Source organism: Mesocricetus auratus, unplaced genomic scaffold (genome assembly GCF_017639785.1).
Source record: "Mesocricetus auratus isolate SY011 unplaced genomic scaffold, BCM_Maur_2.0 Super-Scaffold_100691, whole genome shotgun sequence".
Lineage (NCBI taxonomy): Eukaryota > Metazoa > Chordata > Mammalia > Rodentia > Cricetidae > Mesocricetus > Mesocricetus auratus.
The window spans coordinates 21,844,205-21,871,147 of NW_024429267.1; the positions used below are offsets into that span (position 1 = coordinate 21,844,205).

Sequence of the window (26,943 nt, forward strand, 5' to 3'; positions counted from 1 at the left end):
CGTGGAAGGCCCGCGCTCACTGCCCGCGAGCCCGGGGTGGCTTGCCCAGGCTCCTGCGGGCCGCGGGATCACTGTTTTCAACGTGAACCGACACAGTCGGCCTACTTGGCGCGGTCCACCGGTCTCTCCACTCGGCAGCGGCTCCCACGCTCGCCAGCGCGCCCCCCACCCCTGCTCCGTCCCGGCATCCTCTGCGCCGCGCTGAGCCCCGGCGCGCGCGCGAGCCGGGCGTCACTCCGCGCCTGCCAGCGGGCATTGCTATGGCAACGCGGCTGCCCCAGCTATGTCGCTGCAACCCGCCCCTCCGTCGCGGGTGTTCATGGAACTGGTTCCCTGGGCTAACCTGGGCCGGGAAAACAACCCGATGCCGGCCTTGGAGGCGCAGCCCGTCGGCAGTCGTCCCCACGCCGGGAAGGCCCACCCCGGAGCCCGCGAGGTCCACGTGAGCGGCGCGGCCGAGGTGTCCGCCAGCCCCGACCGGACGCAGGTGACCGTGCGGGTGAGCAGCACCAAGGAGGCGGCTGCCGAGGCCAAGAAGAGTGTGTCTCGCCGCCTGGACTACATCACGCAGAGCCTCCAGCAGCAGGGTCTGCAGGTGAGCCTGCCGAGGAGGACGCGGCGCGGGGCGGGTGACCCTGGAGCTCTGGGGATGCTTTGTTACCCCAGTATTCATTCCAGGGCGCCATGGATGCTTGACCCTCCCTTCTCGAATCTAAATGACAGCAGTTACTGAACTTGAAATCCCGAGTGCAGATTGGGTAGGTTTGTCTCGGGTCATTTTGCTAGGGTGATTTTGTTTTTAAGCTTAGAGCGATGACACGTTTTCTTGAAAAGTTAACATGTAAATGCTTGCTGAAATAGAGTGTTGGACCATAGCCCCTCTTTGGGGGTAGTTTTTATTCAGCCTGCATGTTGAATTGGCACGTGAGTAGAGCTTGAACTGAGTCCTCCCAATCAAAGTTTCCTGTGGAGTGGATCTTAAGTGTAATTGCAGATTTAGCACCCGTGTTTTTTTTTCTTTTTTTATTATTATTTTTTTATTTTCCAGTTTAAATTTAGATAAGAAACAAGGTTGCTTCACAAGTCAGTTCCAGGTCCCTCTCCCTTTCCCTCCCCTCCTCCCGTGCCCTCCCCCCAACCCCCCCATTATCCCCTCATTTCCCCAGGGAGGGTGAGACCCTCCATGGGGGTGTCCATAGTCTGTCATTTCATATAGGGCAGGGCCTAGACCCTCCCCAAGAGTTCAGGGTGAGAGTAGCACCCGTGTTTTGTTTGTTTGTTTTTGTTTTGTTTTACAGTAACCACCTACTCCAAATCTCCCAACTTTTTTAGTTTTAACTTTTAAAAAAATCAGGATGTGTAGGCATCATAGGTAAAATGCTTCTACTTCCTAGACACATCCGTGAAACAAATCACTGAATAGATAGTACCTGAAGCCTCCTTTAAGGAATGGGGTAAAAACGGAAATAGCCTTAGTCACTCCACACACCAACTCTGTTAGGCGTGTTTTAATATCCAGATTTTCCAGATGTAGAGAGATAAAATAATGCTCTGAACTTTAAAGAACGATATTTGAAACCCTATTCCCAAAACCACAATTGAGGTTGCTTTCAACTGTGCCACTCTTTGGAATAAGCCACGGACAGCTGTCTCATTGTACAAAACAGGACTCGAACTGCAGGAACCATGGTTTTCTGGGGCAACTCTGATTTGTTCAAAGTGAAACATAATCTTGCTTCTGTACTAGAAATGCCATACCTTCGAAAATCAGGATTCAAGGACCCTTTCAATCTAAACACTTGCTTAAGGGATGGAACCTGATCTTCTCATCCTTTTCCCCTGGCTTCTGTCTCCTCTTAGTCTAGATGACCTTTACATTGTTTTTAAAGACCCAGACCAAAATCACATTTTTGCATTCCTTTCTCACACTAATCCCCGCTATACAATTCTCCACTTTTTACTTCAAATAAAGTGTGTCAGTCATTATAATTCTTGCACTTCTCACTCAGAATGATGCCATTTGAGTAATGCTCATCTACATAATGCATATAATGAAAAATACTTTTAAACAAGAGGAAAGGTTGAAACAATGCATAAGTTGTTAACTCAATTATTTGTAGACCATGGATTTGTGAATTTGTATGAAGATATAGCAGTCAGTTTTAGCATTGTTTTAACAGGAAAATGTCAAGTTCTGAATAGTGTTTACTTACCCAAGAAACATTTGTTAGTCATCTCAGATTTACATGGTACTTAACCTAATGTGGTCTTAATTTCAGGGGCTACTATAATGAGATATCACTGTCTGAGTAGCTCCCTAAACTTAGGTGTTTGTAGCCCTGGAAGTTAGCAAGGCTAAGGCACCAACAGCTTTGATTTGGTCTGGTGAAGATTCAGTTCATGGTACATAGATGGCGCCTTCTCCCTGTGTCCTTCTATGACAGAAGGGACAAGGCATCTCACTGGGACCTCTTCTTACTAAGGACACAACTAATTCCATCCATGAGGCCCTCATCATCTAATCTCAAAGACCATTTTATAATTACACCAGTGATTAGGTTTTAATATATGAATGGGGCATACAAACATTGCAGATTAGAGTGAATAATTTGTTTTCTAGTTTATATGCCAATTTAGGCTGTAAGCTCCAGTGTTTGCCTACTCATAATTGTATTATTTTCAATAACTATACATGCCTCAGGCAGGTTGGTAGGCAATAAGAAGAGAGATACTGATTTGTGTGTGTGTGTGTGTGTGCGCGTGCGCGCGTGCGTGCGTGCATGTTTATGAAAGAGAGAGAGAGGTGAAGGACAAAGTATTAGAGACATTTGTTTATCTTTTTTCTCCAAACCTTACTTATCACCAGCTTCCAAAGGTCCAATCACACAAGTATGTTTAGTTTTTTCTTCCAGTAAAAGCTTTAAAAAGCAATTATATCTGTTTCTTTTTTAAAGCTTACATATTTTATTCCATGTTTTTTCTTTTTTGCCCTTTTATTAAACATAGATTCTTTTTCTGTACAATATAATCTGAAAACAGTTTTCCTTCCCTCTACTCCTCCCAGTTTCTCTCTACCTCCTCTCCTTTTCTGTCTCATTAGAAAAGAACAGGCTTCTAAGAGATAACAACCAAACATGAAAAGAAGTATAATAAGATAAAACAAAAATCATCACATCAAAGTAGGACAAGTCAACAGAAAAATAGAAAAATAAAAGAACCCAAGAACCCCAAGAGAAGGCACGAGAATCAGCACCCACTCCTTCATACATTGAGGGGTGTCATAAAATACTCAGCTAAAAGCTGTAGTATATATGCACGGTACCTGCTGCAGACCTGTGCAGGCCCTGTGATTGCTGCTTCGGTCTCTGAGTTCACATGAGCTTTGCTTGGTTATTTTAGAATTTATTTGTCCTCCGGTGTCCTCCCCTTTTTCTCTCCCACTGTTCCTGCCTCTTCCCTGAGGCTTGAGGGGAGGGATTTGATGGAGATGGAGAGACAATAAGTTTTGAGTCCTCTGCTGCTGGAATCCCATGCTCAGAATAGAATAGTATGATTCATGCTGCCATGAAAGTATGTGTGTAGTACACTGATTTTACCTTAACAATTCCAGAAAGACTTCATAAAGGAAGTGACATTCTCTCAAAATATTCAGACTGGCCAAAGGGAAATCATTCCAGTTCCACATCAGAGTGCAGCAGGCATATATGTTAACAGCACTGTGAGTAGGCAGTGTGACTGGAGCACAAAAGATGCCGGGCAGCATGGGAGAGAATTCAGAGGAAAGACCTGGAGGCCGAACGTAGAAGTGTGTGGCTGTACAGCTTTACTTTTCTACTGGTGCTACGGTATCTGACAAGCAATCTGAAAGAGGAAGAGTCTGTTGTGGTTCGCAGTTTCAGAGGGCCTCACCATGGTGGCAGGAAAGGCCTGGAGGCAGGAGATGCTCAGTTTCTGCAGCATGAGCTCTTCACATGTCCCTGAGTAGGAAACTCAGAATGGGACCAGAAGCAGGGCCAAGTGCGTTCTTCCTCCATCACACTCCACCTTACTCCCACCTCTAGTGGCCTACTTTCTGCTTTGCTAGCCAGGCTCCACCTTCTGAAGGTTCACAGCCTTCAAAACAGCACCACAAACTTGGAAATAAGTGCTCAAAATACAAGACTGAGACGATATTTTAGATTCTAACACCGGTGTCCTATTGGAGTGTCTCGATATTCTTTATAATTAAGACAGCTACTTGCTGTTGCTAGACCTTATAGGAATGCTGTCTCATTTAATATTCCTACTCTGTAAAGTTAGTATTTGAGTTGCTGGTTTATGGAAGAGAATTCTCAGGACCAGAATGACTACTGGCAGATAGCTTGCCCACAGCTGATAGATGACAGAGGTTAGATACCAACGAAGACCTTTGATGCATGCTTTTAAGTATTACAGTATATTGTTACTTTATTCTCTTGGCAGTAGCTGATATTAATAATCTTTTATATGCCCAACACTTGTCATGTGTGAATTAATTGCCTGGGTGTAAAAGCTTCCAAACCTTGAAACTTCCTGCAAATGGGGTCATGCATTAATACCAGGAAATTAAGGCTTCCTGCCCCACCCTGAGAATAGCCTTCAAGTACAGGTAATAAAGAACTGAATTGAGTGACAGGAATGAACGGAAGGAGAGCCCAGCTTCTTCACTTGCTGAGTGGAATAATTAAGATAGTTTCTGATCCCAGTTGCAGTTTCTCTGCAGGGTTACTTTGAGTTGTCCCTAATGGTAATTTACTTCACAACCCAACCTTTTTTGGTTCTCTTCTTTCTTGCTTCCCATAACTCACTTATTTTTTTGGAATTACCTTCAAAATGAATTAATCCAAATCTTGTTTCCAAATCTGCTTCTATTCATACCCAAATTAAGATAGGGAGTGTTAGGAATAGTTTGGCATATTTATTTACTATCGTTTTTCATAATTAAAAAACTCATGCCACATATTTATACATGTATATGTGTCTGTATATATGAAGGCTTATGAAAAATTTAGGAAGATTAGTTTATACCTTCTCCACTTGGCACAGCATTATTTTCTTTTGTAATTTCTCAATTCATTAAGTCCAAAGACATGGTATTTTCCTTTTTACAATGGAAGTTAAGCTTTTCCATATAAATTTTTTAGTCATAATATTTTGCCCATTTTTCTTTGCCTTTTCTGCATTTTAAGGTTACCAATAACTTATAACTGTCATATGTACAAAAACAAATCTGCATCTTGGTCATATGACTTACATAGTTTCAAGCTTTCAAAGTTTTGACAGTTTATTTAGCCAAATTCATTAATCTTTTGTATGCTTTCTACCTTTAATGTACTATTTATTCAGTCCATGGTTCAAAGGCAATATGGCCATTAGATGACACATCCTGGAATCTTTAGAAACCCTTAATAGACCATTAGATATTTTATGCTTGGAGTTTATTTTGGTAAAATAACAAGAGTTTTATTTTCTGTTAACTAGATAAGAGGCTGTGCCTGATATCCTTCATTAGTCAGTGTTAACTTTGCAAAAGTTTACTTTAATAATAAAAACCAGCTGTGCGTTGGTGATGCACACCTTTAATCCCAGCACTCAGAAGGCAGAGGCAGGTAGATCTCTGTGAGTTCTAGGCCAGCCTGGTCTACAAGAGCTAGTTCCAGGACAGTCTCCAAAGCCACAGAGAAACCCTGTCTCGAAAAACCAATACATACATACATACATACATGTGTAAATAAATAAATAAATAAAAATAAAAGTCACAGTTTTATATATCTGTGAAATCAGGTTATTTTGTGGCTAATGAGGCTTCATGTGGCTAGTCCTCTTGCTTCCCTGATATCTTCCTGTTTGACTCCCAGTCATTACATCCCACAATGATGAGTCATCCTAAGAGACAGCCACAGTTAGTTATTGTAACCACATTAGAAAAAAGTCCTGTGGGCTGGACACATGGTTCAGTGGTTAAGAGCACTTGCTGCTGTTTGCCAAGGACTTTTGTTCAATTCCTAGTACACACATGGCAGCTCACAGCCCTCTGTAACTCCAGTTCCAGGAGATCTGATGGCCTCTTCTAAACTGTATGGGCACCAAGCATACACATTGTGCACAAACATATATGTGAGCAAAACTCATACACATGAATAAATATAGAAATAAAGCCTGATGAACAATCTAAACTTCTGTTTGTGGCAAGAGAAATGCTATAGACAAATTAACTTATATTTTGATATCTGCATGTCTGTGGTAAGCAAATGTGCTAATCCAAAATGGTTGTGGTCTCTCAAGGCTTACTTGAATCACACAGTTGCTGTTCTGGAGTAGGAGCATAACTATTACATGAGGATTTTATACTGCCTTTTATTTTGAAATATTCCAAGTCTTTGGTTTTTGCATTCTTAAGAGATTTTGACCCAGATCTAGAGTAAAACATTGGGTTCTTAGGGTGCTCCTATCTTATCCACAGTTTATTACATCTTTGTAAAACCTTTAAGGCCATGTTCTCCCCTCATTACTGTTCTACTGGAAAGATTTCCTTCCTGCAGGGAACAGGGCATGTTAAATGGGAACATGGAGATGCAGTCTGTAATTGTGATGGTAGAAACCTCTACAGAACAAGTAGAACTTCCCTTTATATTTGCTATTAGGCATATATATTTCAGGACAACTGCTGATGTTACAATATTGTGTCATAGTAAGTATATTCAAAAATTTTCTGTATAGTTGTATGGTTTATTCTTATATAGCTTTTTATGGTCATTGAGACTACTTTTTCATATTACTTAAATATCTATTCCTGTATTGACCAATTTGTTTTAAAAATCTGCCTTTTATATGTATGTAGAAACAAACTTGTAACTTAATAAGGAAAGCCTTGTGAAATAGCCTGGCATGGTGGATTTATCAGCCTTAGCACTGTTGACATTTTGAGCTAGATAATTCCCTTTTGTTGGGTTAACTTGTATATTGTAGGATGTTTAACAATATCCCTGGCCTCTAACTTATAGTGTAGCCAAAATGTATTCATTTAGGTGCATATTGGTAAATACAAAGCCAGAACAAAAACACAGGTGTTTCATTATTCCATTCATATGACATTCAGAAAGACTAACCTACAGAGGCCACTCAGTGGTTGACTGTAAAGGAGATGAACAGGAGAACCTTGACTGTGGAAGAAACTTCTTCACTGTTCTGGAGAAGTTGATACATCACTGTAAACATCTGTCAAAACCCAAAGAGCTTTTAAGTCACCAAAAGTGGATATTAGCATTCAAAACTGGGGGAGGAAAGGTATCAAACAAGCTGTTAGACATTAATCCCAGGACAGAATTCAGACTTGATGAATGAACCCAATTCTGTTATAAACAAAAGACACAGCTGTACTGAAGAGAGTGGGGAAAGGCAAGTCCAGTTAAAATAGTGTTTTATCTGGAAACTGTAGGGGTAGAGATAAAAGGGCAAAAACCCCATGCTCCTCTGATGGATCAATCTGTTTTCCAGGGTATACTAGTTAGCAGTTCTGAAACTGCTTTACCTCTGTAGACTGGTGTTTAGTAAATGTGTGAGCAAATCTTCCTTCTCACTGGGGAAGGGGAGAACGGAAGCAGAGTTAATGAACACTGATTCTGACCTGGGATCAAGCATCAGCAGGTGCTGTGTTCTGCACAGCTCCAGGGACTGACCTAACTGAGACAGAAAGGGAAGGAAGAAATGATATACCCAGAAGCTCAGTGTGTTTACTATATGAGATAGAATGGGGAGGTAGATAGAATAAGGAGGCAGGTTAATTAATCTCAGAGGAGCAGTCTCGTGGGTATAGTGTGTGTTTGTGTGTGTCTGTGTGTCTGTGTGTGTGTGTGTGTGTGTGTGTCTGTGTAAAGAGGCCATTTTCTGCGTACACTGTCAGCATTCTGACTGGAAGAAGGCTTTGCCACGCCCATGGTGCTGAGGCATTGAGGTCCTTGGCATGGCTGTGCCCATGTCAAATAATACTCATTCACGAGGCACTGGCTTCCTAGATGGAAGAACTTAGTGTTTAGCTTTCTTCCATATCTGTGGGAAAGTTCAGGGACCATCATGGTCATGTAAATATATTTGTTGGTTTTGAAATCTAACTTCCTTCCTTCCTTCCTCCATTCCTTCCTTCTTCCTTCTATTTTTTCCTTTGACTCATAGTTTGAGAACATTGTGGCAGGGAAGACAGTGGAATTCTATACTGTAGTATTATGGGGCCTACTTCTGTCTTCTGACTTCTCTAGCCATGTACTTTACATACAACTTGTTTTTAAATCATTATAACAACTGTGTGGTGTGTCTATTGACCTGATTTCATGCACATTGAAGCAAAGGCTCAAAAAATACTGAGTGACTTACCCAAAGGTAAATGGTAGATACTTTGTCAAGTAATTTATACTTTCTGTACAAGAGAAGTAAATGACTAAAACAGAAGTGGAAACGGGTATTTCTGAACGGTATTTGTAGGCTTCTGATTGATTTTATGGCAGTTTTAAGGAAGCTTGAAACATCAAGGCAGGCAGTTCATTTTGTATACTGTGTATCTTCCTATTTCAAACTCAGGCTTCTTAATTGTCAGGTAAAAATAACTGACTTAGTAGCCAAAGGTTTAGTAACTTTACTCTGGTACTTTGTGTTTCAGACAGAAAATGTAACAGTGACAAAGGATATTCGAAGAGTAGAAAATGCATATCACATGGAAGCCGAGGTATGTACTGAGTAATTGAAGGCACTTGACTTTGTGGAGGCAGCTGCAATCTAGCTGTATTCTTAAACTGAAATTTGCCAGAGAAATGATTCTTAATAGAAGATGGTTTTTCTTAAAATCGTCCTGATAATGTATATCTGGTGATGCTTTAAAATAAATCTAATGAGATCTACTTAAGAGAAATGTTGTAATAGGGAAACAGCAACTAACTATCACAGACTTTTGAAGCAGAAATTTAGGGATGTCCTATGATGTTTATTGAAAGAGATGTCACTTATGTAAAAAGCCAAGAAAGCTGAGAACCAAAAGTTCACACACTGTTCTCCAGGTAGAAACCGAAACCCAAAGAGAGAGTCCCCTCCCCCTTGCTCTATTTACCCATACGTACCTGTGAACACACCCATACTAGAGTGGTCAGCTCTTAGTGATATGTAAAATCACTCCCTACAATTCCCCTTTTAGTCTAAAGAAAAGATTTAAACTTGATACAAAGCTTAAACGTATACAACATATATACATAGAAGGTGATAAGCAAGTTATAATTTACTTACATCCTAAACTAAACATATCTATTCCATCTAAATCTAAGCTTATTTGAAAGAGATTCGAATCCCACTTCTGACACCATTTTGTAACATTTAGTCTTCCTGCCCGTCACCTGATTCCTATTGCTGCTTTTAGCCCCCAAATAACACACAAGACACTATATTAATTATGAAGCTGTTGGCCATTTTATTGATTTCTTATTGGCTAGCTCTGACTTGATTATTAACCCATAATTACTAATATATATTTTATAAGAACTTATCTTATTGAGGACGCACTCCTGAGCACCCATTGCTCCTGGGAGATCACATGGCGAGAGCTCTCCTCACTACAATTCCCAGAATCCTCCTAGACTCCTAGTCTCACCTATCTTGTTTCTCTATTGGTCAACAGTGTTTATTCAAACCAACCAGACACATATTTACAGAATAACGTCTCCCAACAGACTTTTAGTAATATTATCGGCTGGTGAGCAGGAATCACTACAGGAAAGAAGTTTTCCTTAGAATTAAAAACTGTGGAAAAGCTATAAGGCATTCTAAGTGTCTAAAGACACTTCTTAAACAGTCTCTTGTTTCTCAATACAATTTCATGGTCACTGTGGTAACTATGATTTAAAATTTTAAATCATACAGTCTTTATCCACGTTAAGAAGAAGTGCACTGTTTTCAGAATGCTCCATCCTTGATAACTGAGATCCCGGCATGGCTGTGCTTCTCAAGTGTTGGAGGTCAGGTTTCATATCACAGTGTGTCTAGTAGTGTAAGACTGCTCTTCTTGAACTCTGTTTTCAGATAGATGCTTAGTCCAGCTGCCACCTTGTCATAGGATACGAAGGTGACTGAGTTAGAGTGGAATCTTGTCTACCAGTGAGAGAACCCTTCTCTCTAGAGGTAGAAAACACCTCCAGCAGCCACTGGTGCTCCCCTGTCAGTTAGTGTGTTAGCGCTTCCTAGCATTAATGTTAAGGTTAGATCACTTGGGCTCCTGCTTCTCAGAGATGAAGGGTTAAGATCAGAGAAGCGGCACAGAATGGACATTGGAAAGGTGACTCCTTGTCCCTTGGGATAGAAATTTCAACAATAAACAGTCATCTTAATTAGCTTGTGATTGCTCCATCTAAAATGTAACTATCACAATTATTCATTATGAGCTTAGGCATCCATTTAGCATAGATTATTTTGACAGAATGAAGAGTAGTCAGGCAAAATTCTGAATTATAGAGGTTTAACGTTGGGAGGATATTAGGTACTTCTAAGGGTTTTACCTATTAGGAAATCAGGTTGTAATAAGTGTAGGAGCAGGCAATCCTAGTTGAGGGAGTAGATATTTCGTTTTTGTTTATTTTTTAGGCAGGGTCTCAATATGTAGCCCACACTTGTAATTTAAGAAAACGATTGCTCGAGAGACAGATGCCATGTGTCAGGGTTCAAGCAGAGGGGCTTTTTTACTAGGGAAAGGGATCATAAAAAGGGGAAAGGGAAGGGAGTAGACCAGTATCCAGAGACAGGAGCAGAAGAAGAGAGGAGAAAGGAAAGAGGGGAATAGAGAGAGGGAGAGAGAGGAGGGGATGGGAGGTGGGCAGGGCCCTTTTAAAAGGGAACATAGTGAATATGCACAGGTGGTGCTCTTAGTGGTTGCAGCTGAGAGCATATCCTGTCAGAACCCCAAGAACAGGCCAGTACAGATGCCTGAATACTAACAGCACTAGCCTCAAATTTATGCTCTTCCTGTGTCAGCTTACTTAGTGCTGGGATTACAGTCTGGCAATATCACCAAGAGCACAAGGAAGGGATTGTTCCAGTACTTAACAAGGGATGGAAGACCAAATGGTTTTTCAGATCACTGAGTTGTTCTGAGACTAAAGTTATCAGTTCAGCAAGAGTCCTCGACTTTATGAGGATTGGGCTGCACTCTGCTGTTCTTTCTGTTATACCTGCTTTTTTGGTATTGAGTATTCTGATGTCTTAAGAAAACATATGATTATGTTTCACACAGGACTCCCTGGAATCCAGACCTTACACTGTACTTTACATCCCAGTATGTGGTTGTCTTTAGGTCATCACCAATTGTCAGTGGAGACCATGGTAGTACACTCACAAGATACAAAGTACGCTAACCTGTTCAAAAAGAAAGATGGGTGGCTTTATGACTATGAATGTAGCAAACTCTACAAATCTACAAATGTCTAATATATTCTAGTGTTCTCATGGACTACTAAATGTGTGTAATATGGTTAAATGGTAGTTAGACATGTAAAACACAATAGCACAGAAGCACATAATATGATTTAAAATTTTACAGATGGCTTGAATAGATATTTGTAAGTAGACTTTTTCCCACGCACTGGTTCCCAAGTAATCAACATGGAGACTTATTATTATTTATAAATGCTTGTCCACCGGCTCAGGCCTATTACTAACTAGCTCTTAAAACTTAAACTAACCCATTTCTATTAATCTACGTATTGTCATATGGTCCGTGGCTTTATATGCCTTCAGCATGGCTTGCTCCTTCTTCGTCTCCTGGAGACTCCATTGTCTCCACCCTTCTTCATCCGAGCATCCTTAGTTTGGTTGTCTTGCCTACACCTCCTGCCTGCTAGTCAGTTCATTATTAAGCAATGAGAGTAATACATATTCACAGTGTACAGAAGGATTATGACACAACAGATATTTATCAAAATGTACCCACAGGTTTATGAATGGGTATTCAGCATCTCTAATTTCCAGAGAAATAGAACTCAAAGCCACAATGAATAATAACCTGTTATGATGGTTATTATCAAAAAAGCAAAACACAGTGTTAGGTGAGGAAGTGGAGATGTTAAAACCTTATACATTGCCAATGGCAATGTAAAATGGTAATGTTTGTGTAGAAAATAATATGGATTTCTTCTCAGAATATTAAACAAAATCCCAGATGATCTAACAGTTCCACTTATGTGTGTATGTCCAAAAGATTTTACACAATGTGGATCTGGAAGAAATACCCGTACACTAGTCTTCACATGCCTTCTCTGCAAGAGATAGGATCCAGTGCTTGTTTGAAACCACAAACACTGCTAAAGCAGCTATATATTGTTTCTTCCTAAATGCCCTGCAGTATTGTTGCACAGTAGCAGAATTAATCTCTCCTCTCACAAGAAATCTATTGTCTTCTTTTTTTCCTCAATATATGTTTTTATTGATATTAGAAACAAGCTTGCTTCACATGTCAATCCCAGTTCCCTCTCCCACCCCTCCTCCCTTATCCCTCCACCAGCTCCCCCAGCCCTCCCCACTCCCCACGCCATTCCCCATGGAGGGTAAGGCCCTCCATGGGGGGATCTCTGGAGTCTGTCATTTCATCCAGGGCAGGACCTAGGCCCTTCCCCATGTGTCCAGGCTGAGAGAGCGTCCCTCCATGTGGAGTGGACTCCCAAAGTTCATTCGTATGCCATGGTAAACACTGATTTACTACCCAAGGCCCCAGAGATTGCTGAGGCCTCCTCACTGACACTACATTCAGGGAGTCTGGATCAATCCCCTGCTAGCCTCTCAGCCATCCGTTTGGGGTTCAAGAGCTCCCCCTTGTCCGATCAGCTGTCTTTGTGGGTTTCACCAACATGGTCTTGACCACTTTGCTCATCACTCCTCCACCTCTGTCACTGGGTTCCAGGAGTTCAGTTCAGTGTTTAGCTGTGGGTATCTGCCTCTGCTTCTATCAGTCACTGGATGAAGGTTCTAGGATGGCATATAAAGTAGTCATCAATCTTATCATCATCAGGGAGGGGCTATTAAGATAGTCTCTCCGCTATTGCTTAGTTTGCCAGTTGGTGTTATCCTTGTAGATCTCTGGAAATCTCACTAGTGTCAGCTCTCTTCTCAAACCTATAATGACTCCATCTATTATGGTATCTCTCATCCTGCTCTACTCTACTCTTACCCCGACTCATCCTTTCTGCTCCCCCATATCTTCTTCTTCCCTCCTCTTCTCCCTCTCTCTTTTTCCTGGTTCCCTTTCCCCTCCCCCCATGTTACCACTCTGCTCAGGAAATCTTGTCTCATTCCACTTCTCTGGGGTATCTTGCATATCTCTTGGGAACCTCCATGTTTCCCAGAATCACTGGCAATGGGATTGTAGGCTGACATTCCCCTGAACCATGTCTAAAATATGAGTGAGTACATATCATGTTTGTCTTTTTGTGACTGGGTTACCTCATTCAGGATAGTTTCTTCTAGTGCTATCCATTTGCCTGCTAATTTCAAGATTCCATTGTTTTTTTTTTCTGCTGAGTAGTACTCCATTGTGTAAATGTACTACATTTTCTCTATCCACTCTTCAGTTGTGGGGCATCTAGGTTGTTTCCAGGATCTAGCTATTACAAATAATGCTGCTATGAACGTAGTGGAACAGACATCCTTGTTGTATGAATGGACATCTTAGGGGTATATGCCTAGGAGTGGAATTACTGGGTCTTATGGTAGACTGAGTCCCATTTTCCTGAGGAATCTCCATACTGATTTCCAAAGTGGCTGTATGAGTTGGCACTCCCACCAGCAAAGTGTCCCCCTTTCTCCACATCCTCTCTAGCATAAACTGTTATTGGTGTTTTTGATTTTTAGCCATACTGACAGGAGTAAGATGATATCTCACAGTTGCTTTGATTTGCATTTCCCTAATGGCTAGGGATATTGACCATTTTCTTAAGTGTCTCTCAGCCGTTTTAGACTCCTCTAGTGAGAATTCTCTAGTTCTGTACCCACTTTTTAACTGAGTCCTTTGGTGTTTTTGAATACTTGCTTCTTGAGTTCTTTGTAAATTTTGGAGATCAGCCCTCTGTCATATGTGGGGTTAGTGAATATCTTTTCCCACTCTGTGGATTGCCTTTTTGTCTTGTTGACTGTGTCCTTTGCCTTACAGAAGCTTCTCAGTTTCAGGAGGTCCCATTTATTAATTGTCAATCTCAGTGTTTGTGCTACTAGTGTTATGTTCAGGAAGCAGATTCCTATACCAATTCCTTCAAGGGTACCCCCCACTTTCTCTTCCAACAGATTCAGTGTTGCTGGATTTATGTTGAGGTCTTTGATTCATATGGACTTAAGTTTTGTGCATGGCGATAGACATGGATCTACCTGCAGTCTTCTTACATGCCAATATCCAGTTATGCCAGCACCATTTGTTGAGGATGCTATCTTTTTTCCATTGTATAATTTTGGCTTCTTTGTCGAAAATCAGATGCTCATAGGTTTGTGGATTAATATCAGGGTATTCAATTAGATTCATTTGGTCTACCTGTCTATTTTTGTACCAATACCAAGCTGTTTTCAGGACTATAGCTCTATAATAGAGCTTGAAGTCAGGGATGGTGATGCCTCCAGACGTTGCTTTGTTGAGCAGTGTTGTCTTGGCTATCCTGGGTCTTTTGTTTTTCCATATAAAGTTAAGAATTGTTCTTTCAAGATCTGTGAAGAATAGCGCTGGAATTTTGATGGGTATTACATTGAGTCTGTAGATTATTTTTGGCAGGATTGCCATTTTTACTACATTGATCCTACCTATCCAAGAGCATGGGAGATCTTTCCATTTTCTGATGTCTTCTTTAATTTCTTTCCTTTAAAACTCAAAGTTCTTGCGACATAGTTATTTCACTTGTTTGGTTAGTGTTACCCCAAGGTATTTTATGTTGTTTGTGGCAATTGTAAAGGGTGATGTTTCTCTGATTTCTTTCTCAGCCCTTTTATCATCTGTATATAGTAGGGCTACTGATTTTCTTGAGTTGATCTTGTATCCTGCCACTTTGCTGAAGGTGTTTATCAGCTGCAAGAGTTCCCTGGTAGACTTTTTTGGATCACTTATATAAGCTATCATAAAATCTGCAAATAGTGAAAGTTTGACCCCTTCCTTTCCTTTGATCTCCTTTTGTTGTTTTATTGCTCTAGCTAGAACTTCAAAGAAACTATTGAAGAGGTATGGGGAGAGCAGACAGCCTTGTCTTGATTTTGTTCCTGATTTTAGAGGAATTGCCTTGAGTTTCTCTCCATTCATTTTGATGTTGGCTGTTGGTTTGCTGTATATAGCTTTTATGATATTTAGATATATTCCTGTTATCCAACATCTTTCCAAGACCTTTATCATGAATGGGTGTTGGATTTTGTCAAATGTTTTTTCAGCATCTAGTGAGATAATCATATGATTTTTGTTTCACAGTTTGTTTATATGGTGGATTACATTGATGGATTTTCGTATGTTGAACCATCCCTGGAATGAACGCTACTTGATCTTGGATCCGATTTTCCAGTATTTTATGAGTATTTTTGCATCAATGTTCATGAGGGATGTTGGTCTGAAGTTCTCTTTCTTAGTTGTGTCTTGGCTATCAATGTTATTGAAGCTTCATAAGAAGAGTTTGCCAATGACCCTTCTGCTTCTATTGCATGGAATACTTTGAGGAGTAAGCTGTTCTTTGAATTTCTGTCCCTTGTTATGTTTTCCTTTTCATTTCTGATTCTGTTAATTTGCATGTTCATACTCTGCCGTTTGGTAAGTCTGGATAAAGGTTTGTGTATCTTGTAGATTTTCTCAAAGAACCAACACCTTGTTACATTGATTCTTTGTATTGTTTTCCTAGTTTCTACTTTATTGATTTCAGCCCTCAATTTAATTATTTCCTGGCGTCTGCTCCTCTGGGGTGAGTTTGCTTCCTTTTTTCTAGAGCTTTCAGTTGTGCTATTAATTCTCTAGTGTGACTGTTCTCCAGTTTCTTCATGTGGGCACTTAGTGCTATAAACTTTCCTCTTAACACTGCTTTCAAAGTGTCCCATAAGTTTGGGTATGCTGTGTCTTTATTCTCATTGGATTCTAGGAAGTCTTTAATTTGTTTTTTTATTTCTTCTTTGACCCAGGAGTGGTGCAATTGCGCATTATTGCAGAGTTTCTGCAGTTTGCGTTGTTGTTGAATTCCAATTTTAATGCATGGTGGTCTGATAAGATGCATGGAGTTATTCCATTTTTTTGTACCTTTTGAGGTTTGCTATGTTGCTGATTATGTGGTAGATTTTTGAGAAGGTTCTGTGTGGTGCTGAGAAGAAGGTATATTCTTTTGTGTTTGGATAGAGTGTTCTATAGATGTCTGTTAAATCCAATTGGGTCATAACTTCTGTTAGTTCCTTTTTTTCCTTGTTAAGTGTCTGTCTGGTAGTCCTATCTAGTGGTGAGAGTGGGGTGTTAAAGTCTCCCACTATGAGTGTGTGGAGTTTTATATGTGCTCTTGAGTTTTAGTAATTTTTTTTTACGAAGGTGGATGCCTTTGTATTTGGGGCATAGATGTTCAGAATTAAAACTTCATCTTGGTGGATTACTCCTGTGATGAGTATGAAGTGTCCTCCTTCATCTCTTTTGATTGATTTTAGTTTAAAGTCTAATTTATTACATATTAGGATTGCTACCCCCACTTGTTTCTTGGGTCCATTTGATTAGAAAATCTTTTCCCAACCCTTAACTCTGAGGTAATGTCTGACTTTCAAGCTGAGGTATATTTCTTGTATGCAGCAGAAGGATAGATTCAGTCTTCAAATCCATTCTGTTAGCCTGTGTCTTTTTATGGGCGAGTTAAGACCATTAATATTGAGGGATATTAATGACCATTGATTGCTCATTATCATTTGTTTTGGAGTGGTTGTTGTTGTTGAAATTGTATGTGGATTTCCACCACTTTTTCTTTTGCCTGTTGGTAAAGTGGGATTATCTATTGCCTATGTTTTTCTGGTTATAGTTAACTTCCTTGGGTTGGAGTTTTCCTTCCATAATTTTCTGTAGGGCTGGGCTAGTGGATACATATTGTTTAAATCTGGTTTTGTCATGAAATATCTTGCTTTCTCCATCTATATTGGTTGAAAGCTTTGCTGGTTATAGTAGTCTGGGCTGGCATCCGTGGTCTCCTAATGTTGGTAGAATATCTATCCAGGACCTTCTGGCTTTCAGAGTTTCCATGGAGAAGTCAGGTGAAATTCTGATAGGTTTTCATTTGTATGTTACTTGACCTTTTTCCCTAGCTGTTCTTAATATTCTTTGGGGTCATGATTATTATGTGTCTAGGGGATTTTTTTTTTTTTTTGGTCTACTTTATTTCATGTTCTGTAAGCTTCTTGCACCTTCATTGGCATGTCTTTCTTTAGGTTGGGAAAGTTTTCTTCTATGATTTTGTTGAATATGTTTTCTGCCCTTTTGAGGTAGGTTTCTTCACCTTCTTCTATACCTATTATTCTTAAGTTTGGTCTTTTCATGGTGTCCCATATTTCCTGGATATTTTGTCTTAGGAATTTGTTGGACTTAAAATTTTCTTGGATCGATGAATCTATTTCTCCTAGTGTATCTTCAACGCCTGAGATTCTCTCTTTCATCTCTTGTATTCTGTTGATTATGCTTGCATCTATAGTACCTGACCGTTTGTCCAGCTTTTCTATTTCCAGCATTCTTCCAGACTGTGTGGTTTTGTTTGTTTGTATTTCAGATTTCGGCCCTTGCACTGTTTGAATTGTTTCTTGCAATTTTGCTTGGTCTTTTTTTCCATCTCCTTAAGAGATTTTCTCATATCCTCTTTGAGGACCTCTATCGTTTTCATGAAGTTGTTTGTAATGTCATTCTTTTCTGCTTCATTTGTGTTGGGGTGTTCAAGTCTTGCCGTTGTAGAGTCTCTGGGCTCTGGCAGTGTCATATTGGTTTTTCTGTTGCTCATTGTGGGTTTTTTTTTTTTTGGTTTTACGAGACAGGGTTTCTCTGTATTATTTTGGATGCTGTCGGTCCAGCCTAGCCTCGAACTCACAGAGATCCGCCTGCCTCTGCCTCCTGAGTGCTGGGATTAAAGGCGAGCGCCACCACCACCCGGCTGCTCATTGTGTTTTTATCTTGTCTCCTTCCCATCCGTTCTTGCAGTGGGTTCCAGAAGGTACCTCTTCCTCTCCTGGTGGGTGCGGGACCAGGGTTCCCTTCTGGTGGGTGTAGGCAAGTCCAATGCTCTGGTAGCTCTCCACTTCTTGGTCTCCTAGTCCCGTGGGTGGAGCAGGAGACCAGGGTGCTTTGGCTCCCGCCTCCGGTGGGATGGAAGCTGCTGTGGCACCATCTGTTGTCTTCTTATTGTTCTTGTGGGAAACAATGCAAAGGGAGAAACAGTGGATCAACATCTTTAAAGTAATAAAAAGAGCCATGGAGGCTGAAGAGATAGCATGGTGGGTAATTGTTCATTGTATGGGCATAAGGACCAGAGCTTGGATCCCTGACCCCCACAGAGAAAACTGGGCATAGTACCTTCCATTATCCCAAACTGGGAGGAGGAGACAGGAAATTTTGAGGATTCCCTGACCAGCTAGCTGATCCAGGTCCAGTGGGAAACCCTGTCTCAAAACATAAGATGAGGAGAGGCAGAGGGAGATACTTAAGGCTAGCTTCTAGCCTCCAAAGTGCATGCACAGGCCTTTGTAACAAACATATGTACAGCACCTTCCCCATGTACACAAGCCATCCAGTGTTTAATTTTAACTCAAGGGAGAGTGGGTAGAGAAGATTGCAGGTTTCAGTCTAGTCTGAAATACATAGCCAAATCCCATCTCAAAAATAAACCATTAAAAAGAAAAAAAAAACCTAATGGTAAACCTAGAATTCTATATCAAATAAAAATCCAGAAAAAAGCCAATTAAAGGGTTTTTTTTTTATAAGCTGAGAGAATTCATTACCTAAAGACCTGTTTTCAGAAATGTTTAGCAATATCATTTGGGCAAAAGAAAATATCAGAAAGAAAAAGGCATCTGTCAACACAATGGAATAAAGAACATGGAAGAAGGGTACTGTTTGTCCTAATAGATATTTTTCTAAAATAAGTCTTTAAAAATATTACTTAAATTATAAGGATAATAAATAAAATGCCATACAAAGAAGTTAAACAATAGTAATAATGTGTAAGTCAGGACGGAAAATAAAAAAGTATACTATTTAGGTTCATATATGCATAATATACTTCTTGTAAGTAGGTAATGATAAGCTAGAAATGTATCTAATTAGTACTAAAATAGCAGCACAACTAATAAGCAATGAGGGATAAAATCATAGTAAAAAAAACAGGAATTAAGAAACAGAAGAACAGACAAATACAGAATAATAAGATCCTGGGCTTATCAATAATCACAGAAAGTATAAATGGTCTAAATACCTTTAGTAGAAGAAAATGTTTTGTCTGTGTGTGTAACCACAGGTCTGGAAGCTTAGGCCAAGGCAGAAACATCTCTGTAAGTTCCAGGCCAGCTAAGGCTGCATAGTGAGATCCTGTCTTTAGAAAAGAATTTTAGATTATATAGAAAAGAATACTCCACCTATATGCTGTCTGAGGGAAGCAGATTCTAAATATGAAGGTATATTCATTACAAGTAATGAGATGTAGAAAAATGCACCATTCAACTGTAAATCAAAAGGAAGGGGGAGTAACTATAATAATATTATATAAAGTAGATTGCAGAGCAAACCTAATGTGCCCACACAAAAACAAATCATTCTAATGATAAAGTGGTAATCAAGAGGATATACACTGCTTAATCCACTTCTAATATTACACAAATCTTCAGAATACTTCGTGTAAAGATGATAAAACTAGTATGGTTTTAATAGAAAATTAGCTTACAGGTTGTGGCCCAGCTAGTCTCCCAACTGGAAAGGCCAAGAATCTGGTAGTTGTTCAGTCCAGGAGGCAGGGTGTCTCAGCTGGTTTTCAGTCTATGTTAGAGTCCCAGAGAAGGAGGCTCTAATGCCAGCGAGACAGTGGACTCATCAGTGAGGGTAAGGGCAAGCAGGCAGAGAGCAACAGCTGCTTTCACCCTGTCCAGCTGCTTGGCTTTTAGTTCCTGCCCAAGGCAGTCAGGCTAATAACCAAGATTAGCCAACACAAGAAGAAATCAGTAAAAATAAAAGAGATTTGACTGTTAGCCAGTTTGACCTGCTTGACATTTATAGAACACTCATTCCCAAAATAATGCACCCCTACTTTTCATCTGGAACATTTCCAAGTCAGGTTATGTTCTGGGCCAGTAGTCATAAGCACAATTGAAACATGCACAGTGTGTTCTCTGACAATACTGGAATTAAGTTAGAAACCAATAGAAACTTCTCAAGGTGACCATGCAAGTATTGGCATTTAAGTACCATGCTTCTCAGTAACGTGTATTGAAGAAGAACTTGAACAGGGAAAAGTATATAAGTAAGTTTAAGAAAGACATCATTCCAACTGTGTAGACCTTTCTAGAAACTGAAAAAGGTGTAATGCTTCCCAGCTCATTCTTTGGAGTCAGAAGATAACAAAACTGGTGTGCATGGATTGTGGGGCAAATATCAGAAAGAAAACTATAGACCAGTATCACTCAGGTATATTAAATTATAAACAAAGTTTTAGCAAACCCAACAGTTATATCTATACACGTAGTAGTGGTTAGTTTTCATTGTTAACTTGATATAATCTAGAATTGCTAGAGACTCTTAGTGAGGGATTGTGCCGATGAGGTGGCCTGTGTGCATGTCTGTGGAGGACTGTCTTGATTATGCCAATAATGCAAAGACCCCACCCACTGTGAGTGGCACCAGTCTCTGTGTTTGGGTTCTGGACTGTGTGAAAATGAAGAAAGTGAGCTGAGTGGTCAGCCAACATACATCCAGTCATTCCCTCTCTGCTCTTGACTGGGCGTCACTGGCGGCCTCACAGTTCTGCTTTGATTCCCCTCAGCGATGGACTGTAGCCTAGAATTTTAAGACAAATAAACCCTTTCCCTCTTCGAGTTGCTTTTTTCAGGGTTTTATTACAGCAACAGGATAGAGACTAGGCCTCAGATACACAAGCTAATCCATAATAGCCAAGTATGATTTATCCCAAGCGTAAAAGGTTGGTTTAACATTTGAAAAAAAATTGATCATGAGTCACCATGTTAAGAAACCAAAAGACCAGGTTCATTATGGTAGATTCAGAAAAGACATTTAATAAAACCATTCCTTAATAAAATTCTTAATAATTTTTAATAGAAATAGCTTAATTCTCTGCGAACCCAGTGTAGTGACATATAATTTTAATCTCAGTACTTAGGGAAAGAGAAGCAGTTTCCGGTCAGGCTGGTTTACATAGTGAGACTGTGTCTCACTGTGTCAAAATTAATTAATTTATTTGATAAGGAACATCTATTTAAAAAAGCTGCAGATAGCATTATACCTTTATGGTGAAATACTGAATACTTTGTGCTTAAGACCAGGTACCATATAAAGATGATGATTACTCTTGTGGCTTCTTTTTAGCATTATACTTGAAATTATAGTCAGTATAGTTTGGGGAAGGGACAGTCAATGATAGAACTATCCAAACTGAGAAGGAAGGAATAAAACACTCTTTACTCAGGAACATACTACCATCTGTCTAGAAAATATTATATAAAAATCTATTAGAAATAATAGACATAAATTTTCAATGTCAAGGGATACAGATGATAAAATATGCTAAAGACTATAAAACATTTGTGAGAGAAAGAAAGATTTAAGTAAGTGGAGAAATGTATCTTATTTGTGATTTGGAAGACCCAACATTACTGATATTTGTTCTTCCTAAAGTGAGTTATTTATAGATTTATTACAATCCTATTCTAAATCCTAGCTAGCTTTTAAAAATAGGAATTGGCAAACTGAGTCAAAAATACATTCAGAAATGCAAAATTATCTCCAACCACTTTGAAAAGCATCTTTTAGTTATAATAGCTTCAAATTGGAAACAAATGTTTCAGACAAACTGTGGTTTTATCCACATAACAGAACAGTACTCAGAGTAAAACAATTACGCAAGAACAAGGCTGAAACTGCACATGTATTGCACCAAGTTAAAGGAGTCTGTTTCCAAAGATGGCATGTTCCTGGAAAAGGCAGGTCTGTCAATCAGGGACAGGTCAGTTAACTGCCAAGGGCCTGGGAGTTGAGGAGCAACCAGTAATAAAATTAAATGGGATTTGTGAAGCAATGGGACAGATCTAATTATTTAGAAGGAGGAGGAAGGTTCATGGCCCAGGAGAAGACTGAGCAGCTCACCTTCCAAGGGTCTCTAAAGCCCCAGAGTCTTCAGTCTGACTGGAAAAAGCTGAGGTTTTCCATGACTGCCAAAGGGCAGATTGTGACCATCCTGGGGAAAACACGTGACTATGAGCATTTCCTTTGCATCCACAGCCAATGGGAGATTGGGTCCTGGAACTTCTTTGAGGTGCTGAGCACTTAGGTTCCCAGTGTGGAAAAGTCCTGTAAGGAAGAGGGCAAAGCCTACTGCTGTACACATTATCCTGACATGTTTGCACCCAAGTGTGGTGGCTGTATTGAGCCCATCTGGACAACTGCGTCCACGTCTGTGGCACCCTGACTGCACATGTGCTGGCAATGTTGCCTGCCTTTTGTCAACAGCTTCTTTGCGGGAATGGGCAGCAGTACTGTGAGGTGCACTCATGGGCTGCGTGGTACTGTTCTGTTAGCTGCTGCTGCTGCCTCACGGTTGTGCCAACAAGTCCCACCCCAAACACTTAGTCAGTGCCTTCCGCCTCTAGCTGCTCCACCAGGGCCTCTGTAGGAGTGAACAGCAGCCTCACTGCCAGAGCTTCCTCGGGCTCTCCTACATTCACCTCCTTCATCTGCCTTTCTCCAACTGCTGCTGTGTCCCAGGGGCCTTCCCCGGGGAGGGGGCATGGTGAGGGAAGAGGTGGTGGGCGCATCCAACAGAAACTGGAACCTTGGCATCATCAGGTGCTGGCACACAACAGAACCAGGTGTTGCCAGGTTCTCAGGGCCTCCTTTCCTGTTCTGTGCTATCCCTCCCAGGCTTCCTGCTGTTTGTCTTTCCCAGAGGTAGAAACTGGGACCAGGTCAGCTTCATTTGCATCCCCACAAATGGCCTGGCCTGACCAGGCTAGGTCAGCACACCATGCTGGGGCCTCACACTCACATTTAGCCAATGGAGTCAGGGCGGGAGAGCAGACAGGGTCTGCTGGAGACCTTTACCTGTGTTCCAACCCGTTTACCCTGAGACTACTGGGGACACCTGGTCCCCTCATATACCCCCATCCATCCAAGGGTAGATTGCCCACAGGCCACTGAAGGTCTTTGGGTTTCTGCTTTCCCATCTCCCAGGACTGGAGTGATTGCCATGCTTCTGCATTGCCCCTTTTATGCATGGTTCGGGGTTACTGAGAAAGGCCTCTCCAGAAATGATATGTTATAGCCTCTTTCTCCACCTCTGGGGATGGTGTGAGGTGTCTGAACACTGTACCAATGTATAGATTTGTATACTGAAGTTTGAAATACAGATGATTTTGAAGACATTTTAAACATATCTCCTTTTTTGTTCTTGTGTTCTTGTGACCTTGGCTTTGGTATGGAGAAAACAATTTGTTTTGTTTCTTCTAAGCACAAGCAAGTTAAGCTGGGCAAAGCTCTTGACCCCCTTTTGTAAGTTTACAGGCCCCCGGGACTGTTTTTAAGCTGCTATATTTTAAAACCTCTTCCTCACTGCTCAGGCCAAGAAAGTTTTAATTAAAACTAGTCTAAGGGGATTTGACCCTTTTGGACCTGGAATTCTGAATCTCATCTGTCCTACCCAAGGAAGGCAAAGAGGAAAGCACATGTCATGAGGCCAGTTCCTGCCTGAGTAAACCATCAGGAAGCCTATGTTCCCCCCCCCCAGGAACTTTCTGACAACAAAGAAAACCCACAAAACATTTTTAGCCCCTCAACTGCTTCTCTGGCGGCTCACGCCTTCTTATAAAAATTGACAGAGAAGACTATGAAAGACTTTGGTCTTGATTCCGTTGGGTACATCTCTTCCTCACACTTCCCGAAACCTGGACAAAGGTGGTTCCTTTTTCACAGGTGGGATTCATGCTAGGGGGAGTCTGGAAAGAAGGTCATAAGACGGTACTGGGGAGAAGTCTAGTAGAGTTCAAGGTAAAGCATACGGTCTGTCTGTCAGAACAACAGGAAAATGTGTATCTCTCTGTAGCAGGCTTTCTTACACCACCAGCCCCAAATCATGACACAGAGACTTACTAATTATGAAAGCTCAGCCTTAGCTTAGGCTTGTTCTTAACTAGTTCTTAACTTAAGCTAACCTGTTTCTTTCAGTGGGTTAACTTTCATGCTGCTGAGTGGCTCTTGGCCTTTACCTCTCCTGCACACCCTCTGTGTCCATCTGGTGACTTCGCCTTTCTTCTTCCCTGAGACCCCTCTCTCCCCAAGAGTTCTGCTAACCTCTTCCTGCCCAGATGTTGTCCAGTCACAGTGGCACATCTTCACACAGCCCCGGACTTTTGTTAAAAGGAAGGCAGTTCAGAAGGATCCATAGGGAGAGTAGCTAAACCATGCATCAGCCTCTAACTGAGGCCCAGTGTGATGAAGTTCCAGAAGTGCACTACCAGAGTGGCTGGCAGCTAGCCCAGATCTGGGGACGTCAGCCTGGGCACTTCAAAGGTTTGATATTGATTGTCTTTAGAGCTAGAGTGATGTCTCAGTGATTCAGAGCACTGGCTGCTCTTCCAGAGGACCCAGTCCAATTCCCAGCATCCACATAGCAGCTAACAAACATCTGTGACTCCATTTCCAAAGTATCTGATGCCTTCTTCTGGCTTCCATAGTCATAGCACACACATTATATATAGCCACACATGTAGACCAAACTCCCACACACATAAAATAAAGTAAATCTTAAAAGAATGGTCTTTGAAGGAACATCGATGATAGTTTAAAATGGAGATACTAACTTACTATAAGGGAAGACTTAGGCTTTGGAGTTTCCCAATCTTGAATTTAAAGTGATCCATTGAATCCTCGATGCCTTGACTGTTGCTCTGACCAGTATTTACTGAAACCAGATGGAACAGTACTCATCATTGGATAAGATTTATGATTAAACACAGGTGTCTGTGCTCTATGAGGTCAGCTCCTCTGCAGTTCCTCCTACTCCTCTAGAACCTGTACACACTCATTTTAACAGCCTAAGATTGTGAAAGTCCCTTTAACAGAAAAGAGTTAGTCTTCCATTAAAATCTTAAGAGACTACAGCTTTCAAGTTTTGCTAAAGTGAGACTGCTGCTCCATATTTAAAGGTGGACACAGAGGGAAACAGATTCACTTCTGCAGGTAATAAGCGGAAGGGGACACACCCCTCAGTGGCATCAGTAAAGGGTGACAGACTCACTACCAATCAGAAATCTAACTGAATAAATTAAGTCAGAATGGTGTCAGGGTTCAAAATTAAATAAAGAAGCTGTAAGGGAGAACCCTCTAATTTCAGAAAAAGTAAAAATGAATTTTAAAATGTTTTTTAAAATCTTTTTAAATATACAAGCAAATATTAGATAATTTTAAATTTCATAATCACAAGTCTTTAATAAAATAATATAGCTATAAGCATCACATTGTTTTTCTTATTTGGTATATTTGTTATCTGTTACTAATGAAGAACCTTATAATCTGGCTTTATACTCCTTCCCTCCTTCCTTCCCTCTTTCCCTCCTTCCTTCCCTTCTTTCCCCTTGCTTTCCCTTTCCTTCCCCTCTCTTCCTCCCTCCCTCCCTCCCTCCCTGCCTCCCTCCTTCCCTTCCTTCCTCCCATCTTCCCTTCTTTCCTTCATTTTTTTATTTGTTTGAGATAAGATCTTGCTGTGTAACCCTGACTAACCTGAAATTTGCTTTGCAGTCCAGGCTGGTCTTGAACTCACAGAGAAGTACTTGACTGTCTCCCAAGTGCTGAGATTGAAAGGCGTGCACTACCACACCAGCTTGGCTTTACTTTTTATACCCAGATTTAAACAAAATTTTAAAACTACATGAGGCATAAAATAATTTCACATATCATTTCACTTACAGGTCTGCATTACATTTACTGAATTTGGAAAAATGCAAACTATTTGTAACTTTCTGGTTGAAAAGCTAGATAGCTCTGTTGTCATCAGCCCCCCTGAGTTCTATCACTCTCCAGGTTCTATTGAAAACCTTCGGTAAGTTGAGCACATTTTTAAATTATTCATTCTAAATAAAACTATTAAGTGTGGCAGTTCTTTTAATGTTACACTAATCTTTACCTTCAATCCCTAAGACGGCAAGCCTGTCTTGTTGCTGTTGAGAATGCATGGCGCAAAGCTCAAGAAGTCTGTGACCTCGTTGGCCAAACTCTGGGTAAACCTTTACTAATCAAAGAAGAAGAAACCAAAGAATGGGAAGGCCAAATTGATGACCAACAGTTATCCAGACTCCCAGGTTCATTAACTGTACAACAAAAAATCAAAAGTGCAACAATACATGCATCTTCAAAAGTGTTTATTACTTTTGAGGTAAAAGGGAAAGAGAAGAAAAAAAAGCACCTTTAAAATTCCAACTAAAACATACTGTATTTGTATTTTCAAATCTGTTTTTATACATTTTATAGTGCTTATTTCTGTCCTAAACATACATGTTGTGTGGTATATTGATGCTGTATAAAATCTGCCACTTTTTGAACATAATCCCACAGAATATTTATGCTCACTTTCTAGTTTCCAAAACACTCAGAAAAATACTGTGAGAAATAAATGTATTAAAATGCACTTTTGTATACTGACAATTTATACATTGAAAATAAAATTAACCAAGCCA

General features: G+C 40.6%; 1 protein-coding gene across 1 annotated transcript; it reads left to right on the forward strand.

Moving 5' to 3' along the window:
* The first annotated feature begins 210 nt into the window (after nucleotides 1–210).
* On the forward strand, nucleotides 211–26,943 carry Irak1bp1 (interleukin 1 receptor associated kinase 1 binding protein 1). The gene is made up of 4 exons (XM_005073694.4): nucleotides 211–595; nucleotides 8,672–8,737; nucleotides 26,179–26,309; nucleotides 26,408–26,943. Exons 1-4 carry the CDS (start codon nucleotides 284–286, stop codon nucleotides 26,676–26,678), a joined length of 780 nt encoding a protein of 259 aa, XP_005073751.1. The 5' UTR covers nucleotides 211–283; the 3' UTR covers nucleotides 26,679–26,943.

Excerpts from the sequence above, each read along its gene's own strand:
- Irak1bp1 (XM_005073694.4), top strand. The coding sequence starts at position 284 with ATGTCGCTGCAACCCGCCCCTCCGTCGCGGGTGTTCATGGAACTGGTT. Across the intron at positions 596-8,671 it reads TCCAGCAGCAGGGTCTGCAG|ACAGAAAATGTAACAGTGAC; the intron begins GTGAGCCTGCCG and ends TTTGTGTTTCAG. Across the intron at positions 26,310-26,407 it reads GGTTCTATTGAAAACCTTCG|ACGGCAAGCCTGTCTTGTTG; the intron begins GTAAGTTGAGCA and ends TCAATCCCTAAG.